The sequence below is a fragment of the Phacochoerus africanus genome, chromosome 7 (assembly GCF_016906955.1).
Source record: "Phacochoerus africanus isolate WHEZ1 chromosome 7, ROS_Pafr_v1, whole genome shotgun sequence".
NCBI classification, from domain to species: domain Eukaryota; kingdom Metazoa; phylum Chordata; class Mammalia; order Artiodactyla; family Suidae; genus Phacochoerus; species Phacochoerus africanus.
The window spans coordinates 23,535,525-23,545,874 of record NC_062550.1 but is presented as its reverse complement, the minus strand read 5'-3'; the positions used below and the strand labels follow the sequence as shown (position 1 = coordinate 23,545,874).

General features: G+C 36.6%; 1 protein-coding gene across 1 annotated transcript; it reads left to right on the top strand.

Moving 5' to 3' along the window:
- Positions 1 to 1,998: 1,998 nt before the first annotated feature.
- LOC125130354 (olfactory receptor 6C76-like) lies at positions 1,999 to 4,271 on the top strand. The gene is made up of 3 exons (XM_047785728.1): positions 1,999 to 2,832; positions 2,886 to 2,962; positions 4,223 to 4,271. Exons 1-3 carry the CDS (start codon positions 1,999 to 2,001, stop codon positions 4,269 to 4,271), a joined length of 960 nt encoding a protein of 319 aa, XP_047641684.1.
- The last annotated feature ends 6,079 nt before the right edge of the window (positions 4,272 to 10,350 follow it).

Below are 10,350 nucleotides of genomic sequence, written 5' to 3'. Positions count from 1 at the left end.
AGGAAAAGACAGATAAAACGAATCTGTTTGTTTTGGAGACAATAGTTAGAAAGCCTAGTCTTCATAGTGGAAGGTAAAGAAAGTAAAATGAGATTTAGAACCATAACCATCTCTCTTTCAAAAGGTACTGATAACCAAGTAAGATATTGCATTACCAGGTTTTCCTTGCATCTAAGGTTAGGTCATTGCTATTTTTATAGAATTTGGGGAAAACCAGAGACACTAAATGCCTGACCTTAGACTGTGCAATTCGGGATAGTTCTTTACATCCCAAGGATTTTCATTCTCCTGAATTTCTACTCATAGGCCATGCAGCTCACCTCTTTTCCATAGCTGTTATTTCTTGATTCTCATTCAGAAGGGTTTGAGCTCTCTCCTCATGAACTAAAAGCTCCACTTCACTAACCACCGAAATACATGACTTTGGAGTTCCTGCTGTGGTGCAGGGGGTTCAGCATCCAGAGTTGTCTCTGTGGTGGTGCAGGTTCAATATTGGCGAGTGAGTTAAGAAGAATCCCGCATGGCTGCAACTGCAGCACAGGTCGCAGGGGCAGCTCAGATTCGATCAATGGCCCCAGAACTTCCATGTGCTGTGGGTGCAGCTGAAAAAACCAAACAAAACAAAACAACCTAACTCTATCACCTCTATTTGCCTGTTTCACTGAAGTAACTATTGCCCTTATCCCACTTTCTTCTCTTCCTTTTTCTTTCACCGATGTAGTTTTTGGGGGAGTCTTACACACATTCCAGGCAACCTTAGTTCCTGATTCTGCTTTGCAGGCAGTTAGAGACTAAGGACAGGGGTTCATTTGGTTGCTACTCTCTCCCATTTCCAGGAATTCTAACTTCCCTCCCAAATAAGTTAGGACCAGAGGCCCTGTTTCTTAGGAAAAAACTTTGCAATCCTACCTTAGTCTCAGTCTTTCAGATTTAACATGAATTGACTTCTTGCGACCGCCCACAGAGCTTTGCCACCGTGTCGCCAAGGCTTTTGTGGATCACACGTTGTAGGAGCTCCTCAATACCCTGCTTGTCTTCTGGATGTAGCACCTGCCACCAGCCACTGGGACTATGTCACCTTCCTGTCAGGGCCTTCTCAATATCAGGAAAATACTTTCGATTGGACCTATTCTTCAGTATGTTTCATCTCACTCTATACAGCCAGGAGCATTCTGCCCACCTCCACCTACATACTATGTAAACTTGTTATCACACAAGAAAAGCAAAGGCAGAAACAAGCTGTGAAATCCATGAAACACTCCAAAAGTAAAGCATCACACACGGACTCTCAAATGAAAGCAACAGAATATTTGGGTTTGAACAGTCAAATTGCTACCACATGGGATCATGCAATTGCAGGTATATTTTTCATTTCTCATCTCATCGATTTTTTCATTTTCTATCAATTTATAACTTAGCTCAATGAACTTTGGTTGTAAGAATGTCTTCTACAAAATGAAAGGTCATGATTTAATTCTCAAAAGAATATTATTTGATTACTAGTATATAACTATTAATTTTGATGGCTCTGACCCTTTCAGTAAGTTATTATTTTTGTAGGCAGGAATGACATTATAGACCTTGAAAAAAATTATGGAAAATAACTCTCTAAAAAGACAAACTTTAAAATGTTTCACTTTCAGAAAAATCATTAGAACATGTGGTGACTGAACATTAGAACATGTAGAGGTCTACCTAATTTTTTTACACATATGATCAAACTTTTAAAAGAAAGTACAACACATTTGATAAGTATATTTCTATACAAATGTGATTATTAGTCCTATCAAATTGACTCACTGTGATCTATAAGATGTAAGTTTTTCTATCCTGGCTTAGATACATTTTCAGAATTCAGTAAAATCTGGTTAATAATTTATCAGTCCATTATATTATACATTTCTTAAACCAGCAGAGGAGATTTTAAAAAAGTAATCCTGTATTCACTAAATCTTGTTTCTTGTTTGCATTTATAAGCCTGGAAGAAGCAATTAAGAAATGAAAAATTACACATCTGTAAATGAGTTCATACTTCTGGGATTAACAGATGATCCAGAGCTAAATGTTTTGATTTTTCTATTTCTATTTTTCACATATATACTGAGTATAACTGGAAACCTAACAATTATCACCCTCACTCTGATAGATTCACACCTCAAAACTCCCATGTATTTCTTCCTTAGGAACTTCTCTTTCCTAGAAATCTCATTCACTACAGTGTGTATTCCTCGATTTCTGGTCAGCATTGTAACAGGAGATAGGACCATTTCCGATCATTCTTGCATGGCCCAGGTCTTTTTCTTCATACTCCTTGGTTCAACAGAATTTTTCCTTTTGACTGCTATGTCCTATGATCGATACGTGGCCATTTGTAAGCCCCTGCATTACATGACAATAATGAACAGCAGAATCTGCAACCAGCTTGTCGTTAGTTCTTGGCTGGCTGGATTTCTCATTATCTTTCCACCTGTGATCATGGGACTTCAGCTGGATTTCTGCGACTCCAACATCATTGACCACTTCACCTGTGACTCTTCTCCCATGCTTCTAATCTCCTGCACAGACACAGCATTCCTAGAGCTCATCGCATTTTTCTTGGCAACATTCACGCTCATGGTAACCTTAACACTGGTGATTCTTTCTTATGCATTCATCCTTCAAACAATTCTGAGGATCCCCTCTGCTGAGCAAAGGAAAAAGGCCTTTTCCACTTGCTCCTCACACATAATTGTTGTCTCCATTTCTTATGGAAGTTGCATTTTCATGTATGTTAAAACTTCCGCCAAAGAAGGAGTGGCTTTGACCAAGGGGATAGCAGTGCTTAATACCAATGTATGTTAAAACTTCCGCCAAAGAAGGAGTGGCTTTGACCAAGGGGATAGCAGTGCTTAATACCAATGCTAAATCCTTTTATTTACTCCCTAAGGAACCAGTTGGTCAAAAAGTGCTTCTTAGATAAATTTTAATCAGACAGAAATTCATGCCTTGAACTTTACGTGGAACCTATGTCTAACACAACTATTAATATTATATTTCTCCATCTGATATTATTTTCAATGTCCTTTTCCTTCAGGTTTTATTCTCCTTTTATTCCTTTTGATCTCACTTACTTCATCTATATTTTTATTTATTTTTTAAGATCAACATAAGCACTTTTATTTGTCTGTAATAATTAGACTTTCAGACCTTGCAATGTGATCTAGGAACCAAGAGTGTTTCCTAGTTTAACTAATGATAATGCCATTATATCACATATCTTTTTATATGTACATGCCCCGAAATTTTTCTGAGCTTGAGTGATTTGATATAACATAAATGAGAATGGCATTTAATAAAAATTCCAGAATTTAGTTTTAATAATCACTGAAGGACTTTCTTTCTGGACATTAATCAAGAGTTAAAGAAAAGTTATCATTAAGGAATTCTAAAAAGATGATTTCTCCCAGGACATAAGCATGAGGTATTAAAATAAATATATCTTAGAGTTCCCACTGTGGCTCAGTGGGTAAAGAACCCAACATAGTGTCCATGAGAATGCATGTTCCATCCCTGGCCTCACTCAGTGGGTTAAGATCTGGTGTTGCTGCAAGCTGCAGATGCGTAGGTCACAGATGGGGCTTAGATTCAATATTGTTGTGGCTGTGGCATACGCTGGCAGCTGCAGCTCCAATTCTAGCTTGCCCCAGAACTTCCATATGCCCCAGGTGCGGCCCTAAAAAGAAAAGATAAAAACCTGTCTGTGTGATAAAGTCTCCTACATCCAGTGTGCCTGTTCTATTTATCCTTGTATCTCCTATAGTTTTTACATAATAAATGTTGATCTTTGTTATTTGGGGTATAGGTATTATATCTTCATTGTGAAGTCCAGGCCTTAATATTACAATATATTTAATACTTTTTGTACTAAATTTCAGAGTTACTCTAAGTATGGTATTGACATTTCTGTAACACCCCAATACCCGCACAATGAAACGTCTTTAGGAATCTATTCAGATGGTTGATCCACAGCCCATTATTTTCTTTCGATTTGTTAAGAGTGAGCCTGGAGCTCATTTGAGGCTCCTATGGAAAGAACCTCCTAGGGAAAGAAGGCTTTTGCTTCTCTTAGGAATTTCCTCTCTGAAATTTCTGACAATTAAAACCATATATTTTTATCTCCCAGATAGTTCTAAAAATTTCTGATATACTGACGTTACCCTAAAACGTTTTCCACTGTTGACAGAAATAGAGTTATACATAATCAAAAACAGGTGAACATTAACAAATTCTGAGAATATGAATGCCTAAAACATCCATAGGATATTTACATTTTCTTGTCTCAGCAATAACATTTTCTTTTTTTTCTTTTCTTTTTTTTTGTCTTTTTGCTATTTCTTGGGCCGCTCCCGCGGCATATGGAGGTTCCCAGGCTAGGGGTCGAATCGGAGCGGTGGCCACCGGCCTACACCAGAGCCACAGCAACGCGGGATCCGAGCCGCGTCTGCAACCTACACCACAGCTCATGGCAACGCCGGATCATTAACCCACTGAGCAAGCGCAGGGATCGAACCCTGGACCTCATGGTTCCTAGTCGGATTCGTTAACCACTGCGCCACGACGGGAACTCCATCAAAAACATTTTCTATATCTCCTTGTAAAAAGTGTTTTGCTCGGAGTTCCCATTGTGCCTCAGCAGTTAATGAACCTGACTAGGATCCATGAGGATGCAGGTTCCATCCCTGGTCTTGCTCAGTGGGTTAAGATCTGGTGTTGCCATGAGCTCTGGTGAAGGTAGCAGACATGGCTTGGATCCCGTGTTGCTGTGGCTGTGGCATAGGCTGGCAGCGATAGCTACAATTCGACTCCTATCCTGGGAACCTACATATGTCACGGGCGTGGCCCTGAAAAAGAATAAAAAAAAAAAGTGTTTTGCTCAGTGTGAGAGTAACTTCATTCAGAATTGGGAAGTATAATGGCCTTTTCTGAGGCATCACAGGTGTGAATTTTCCAGCTTTTCCAGAATTACCTTTGTGTTTATCTCTTTGCTTGATAAGACTTTTTATTTTTTCAACAGTTGTTTTGGAGATTCTATGAAAATATAAATATTTGCTTTGCATATGCTGATGTAGCTATGACTCAAGTAATGTACTCAGTCAAGTCCAGATCCTTGAAAGCATTTAGCAGAAAAATAGTGTGTTGATAAATGTTTAACCACCAGCTCTCAGAAAAATATACACAGACATATTATAAATGTTACTAATATACAATAATAAAACATACAGTAAACTTCACTGTAAGTTCTATACGCTCAGTTGACTTTCAAAGAATGGTTTCACTGACTTTCACCAATATCATGACTATTTCCAAACTTTGGCTGCCAATCCACCACAATTTGACAAATGGCTTTGAATTTGACAAGGCACTCAAATGCACAATTATAGTCAGAAGTTTCAATATACTCAATAATTGGTATAAAAATGTTTATCTACAAAACTAGTAAATATATGGAAGATTTGAACAAACATCAATCTAATTGACACTTTTAGAATATTCTACCCAATATCAAAAGAATACTCATTCTTTCCAGTAACACACAAAACATTATCATAATAGACCATAATTTGGGTGACAAAAAAATCTCAAGAAATTCCCAACACTCAAGCCATACAATGTATGTTTACTGAAGACTGTGTAATTAACATAGAAATAAATATGTAAAGACCTGGAAAATCCACTAATATTTGAAAACTAATATATCAATATGTAATCTATGGGTCAAAGGAAATCAAAGAAAAATTAAAGTGCAGTTTAAATGAAACTAACATGAAATTACAGCATACCAAAATTTGTAGGGTACAGCAAAAGCATTACTTTAAAAGAAACTTACAATTCCCTTGTGGTGCAGTGGTTTAAGGACCTGACCTTGCCACTGCAGCAGCCCAGGTCACTGCTGTGGCACAGGTGTGATCCCTGGCCCAGGAACTTCCACATCCTGCAGGCATGGCCAAATAAATAAATAAATGAAGTCTACTTTAAATCATCTTCCAAAGGCCTTTGTAGAAATAAAAGAAACTTAAGATTCTCAAATTATATTAGAAAAAAAGGAAATTTTCAGATCAATGATGTTAACTTTCATCTCTATAAACTAGAAAAATAGGAGAGCAAATCAAACTCAAAGCAGCCAAATAAAAGGAAATAATAAAGATCAATGTGGAAATCAATGAAAAAGATAACAGAAAAGTAAATAAAATAACAATGAAAACGAATCTGGCTCTTTTAGAGTGCCATTAAAACTGACAAATTTCTAGCCACATTGAGAGGGAAATTATTGAGTGAATAATGTGGAGACTGAATTTTTATTTTTGCTTTTGGCCATGCCCAAAGCATGTGGAAGTTCCTGGGCCAAGGATCAAACCACACCGCAGTAGTGATCTGAGCTGCTGCAGTGACAATGCTGACTCTTTAATCCTCTACATCACAAGGGAACTCCAGAAGGTGGGATATTTTGAACAATTTAGGCTGGTTAATTTAAAAACAAGTGAAATGGTAAAATTCCTGAAAGACATAAATAATAAAAGTTCATTAAGAAAAAAATAAATATAATTGTCCCATATCCATTGTAAAAACTGCACATCTGATAAAAAAAAAAAAAACTCTCAGCGAGTAGATCTAATGGCAAATAACCAAGGACATACAAAATATAATTTAAAAAAGAAAAAGAAACTACAGCTAACATTTTACTTCACTGTGAAAACCTGAAGTATCTCAAACCAAGGAAAACATAAGACCTAGATGTTCACTCTCACATGGTACTGTAGATCCTCATTTATAGAACCAAGTAAATAATAGTAATAATAATAAATATGAAAGCATTCATATTGGAAAGGAAGATGCAAAACTGAATTTATTTGCCAACAGCATAAACACCTACATAGAAAAGCCTATGACTTCTGTTTTAGCTCCAACATGTAAAGAGCATAGAAATTCTCACCTCTGCTTTATAAGGTGAAAAAACTCAGTATTAATAACTTCATCTGGATCCAAAAGAGACGTGAAGCTGCAGAGCAAACTGCACCCTAAAATCTGGAGCAACAGGAGAATCCTGAGTCACAGTTGAGACTACTTGCTCGTCACATGATACTGGAATCACGAGTAGGTAGGAACACTATATTAGTAATTAAGACACACTACTGGAGACAAGAGCTCATTATCATGAGAGTGAAAATTATCTAAGGATTGTCATAAAAAGGGGGTCCCCACTTTTTTGTAGGTTTTGCCTCCTCTAATCCCACCATGTTCTCAAGCTGAAAATCTGAGATCACCTCCTGATTCAGGCGAGAAAGAGGAACCATTCTGAAATAATCCCAGAATACTCTTCAGACAAAGGTCTACATTCCAAGGAAAAAGTTGTACCAGAAACACTTACGAAGGCCCAGAAACACAGGCACCCTAAAAGCCTGAGATTTCATCATAAGGTAAGAATGCTATTCTTTTGCTATTCTCTTGTGCTATTCTTTACAACTTAAAACCACAACAACAGAAATCAAAGTATCTCCCTCAAAAATACTTAATTTCAGAAGGAAATCTTTATAGTGGAGAGATCTGGATGATATCCGTTAACCAAGTTTAACAGAGTTAGTTAGCATCAGTGATAAGACATATGGATATCATAGTCTCTCTAATATAACACACTGAAAAGGGCCATACTCTCCTCTGTAGTATTCTTCACACACACACACAAAATTATAGCTTCATATTATTCCTAGAAAACATCACACAAACAAAATTGGGAGGTATTCTACAAAGTACATGACCAATACTCTTAAAATACATGAAGGTCATGGAAAATGAGGAAAGACTTAGGACCTTTCACAGATTAGGAAAAGCTTAGAAACCTGACCTCTAAAACAATGAAGGACTACAGACTTGACCCTCAACAGGTAAAGGGCATTGAGAGAAGCATTAATGAAGTCTGAATAAAAGCTGTACTTTAACAATTAGTAGTGTAAGAAAGTTAGTTTCTTAGTTTTGCTAATGTTTCATGACTATATAAGATGTTGCCCTTATAGAAAGCTGAGCAAAATATATAAAGGAGATCTGTACTATTTTTACACATCTTTTACATCTAAATTTATAAAGACTTTTTAAAATCTGGTGCTTAACCCCATCTTCCTAAATGTAAGAAACCATTCAACTAGGCAGAGACAAACTCCTAAAATTGCATGTGCTGTGGCTACACCTTCTCCCTCTTATTCAAAAAGGACATGTCTGTGGATTCCTTTCCATTTATCCAACAGGGGACACTTTGGTTGTTCCTATGCTTGGCTAAATGTAAATAATGTGGCAACAAACATGAAAGTGCAGATACTTGTCAAGTTAGTCTTTTTAGTTCCTTCAGGTAAATACCCAGAAATGGAATTTCTGCATTATATGGTAATTCTATTTTCAGTTTTTTAACCCCCACCCACCCCCAGACAGTTTTCCCTAGTGGCTGTACCAACTTATACACCCACCAACAGGGCAAAAGAATTCCCTTTTCTCTACATCCTCTCCAATACTTGCTACTTGTCGGGTTGATAATAGCCATTTTACCAAGGATGAGATGCCATCTCATTGTGGTTTTGATGTGCATTTCCCTGATCATCAGGGATACTGAGAACTTTTTCATGTACCTGTTGGCCATCTGTATGTCTTCTTTGGGAAAATACCTGTTCAGATCCTCTGCCTACTTTCTATTTGGGTTTGGATTTATTTGGGTTTTGCTACTGAGTTGTATGAGTTATTCATATATTTTGGATATTGACCCCTTATGATATAAACGGTTTGCAAATATTTTCCTCCATTTTTCAGCCTACCTATTCATTTTTTTTATTCTTTTGCTGTGCAGAAGCTTTTTTGTTTTGATATAGTCCCACTTGTTTATTTTTGCTTTTGTTGCTTATGCCAAAAAAGTGTGGTCAAGAACAAAATCAAGGAGCTTTCCATCTGTTTTCTTCTTTTTCTTTTATGAATCATTCATGAAAAAGTGACACTAAATAATTGACAAAAATATTCTTTCCAGGTGGATTTTTTTCCCAGAGGTTTGGTTCTATACCCTTTCTTTACTGTGAGAGGGAAGGAAGGAAGGAAGGAAGGAAGGAAGGAAGGAAGGAAGGAAGGAAGGAAGGAAGGAAGGAAGGAAAAGGAGAAAGAAAATTCAGTCAAATATCACTGAGTATATCCACTGTTCAAATGTCAGAGATTCCTGGCTGAGGTTGGTATAAGAATGAGATAATTCCCCCAGAGAGCCTCATGCTATTAGGTTTTATCTTAAATACCAATGCCTGATAATAGAGCAGTATTTACCATAATCATTACCTCCAGTCCTACAAATGGTCCCTATTCTGCAAAGTAACAGCTATTGTTTTAGCTTTGATTTTCTTCATAGAGCACTGACCACATGGTCTGGCATCCCCATGACACCATTAATTAAATCCTGGAATTCATTAGCTGATTGAATTTAATTAACTAAAATTCAAGTGTAAAATACCCACTCTTGGGTCACACATTTTATCCATTCTCTCTAAATCCAAGAATGCAGGTATCTATAACATTTTAAATCTCTCAACTAACAATGCATAACCTTCCACGGAGAACCTCAGCTATACTTAAAAAAACACTCATCATCATTTGTACTATAGAGTCACCTAGGTTGGGATTTCTTCTATTTCCCAGTTAAATTTCTACCTCATATTCATGTTTTCTCATTAAAATCTGCAAGACAGCCAATGAGAGTCTCTTTAAAACAATAATTAGGAAAATAATTTGAAAAATAATCAAGGAAGAAATATTTTTTCATTAGCCTTTCCCTTTATGTCATGCAGAGTCTGATATTGTAGGTAGAATTCTATATCCTTCCCATACATATGGCTCCCAAGGGGACCTCATTAAAAAGTGTTGCTAAAATTAATTGCATTGTAAATGCACTAGTTTTTCTGTCTCCAGAGAGGTTTCTTTTATGTTTCCCTCAAAAACAAACTCTTCTATGACTTTATACTCAAATATATATATGTGTGTGTGTCTCTTTCTTTTGGAGAAAAGCTTTTTGGAAAACGTATATCACTGAGCAGTATCAGAAAAGTCATGAAACATATGACACTTAAATTTCCAAACAAAATATTTTTGGAAGTTGGGTCATGGGATTTTCACATCCTTACAGACTGAGTATTTGACTGAGAAATGGATGGTTTATGACAAGGAATATCTGAACAAAAATCTTTAAATTTGAAATAGTGAGTACACAAATGTAAATTAGGTTATAAAATGTGTAAAATGAAGGAAGCCTTTATATCTAAACATTACATTTCTCTTCCTATAGATAATCAGAAAAAT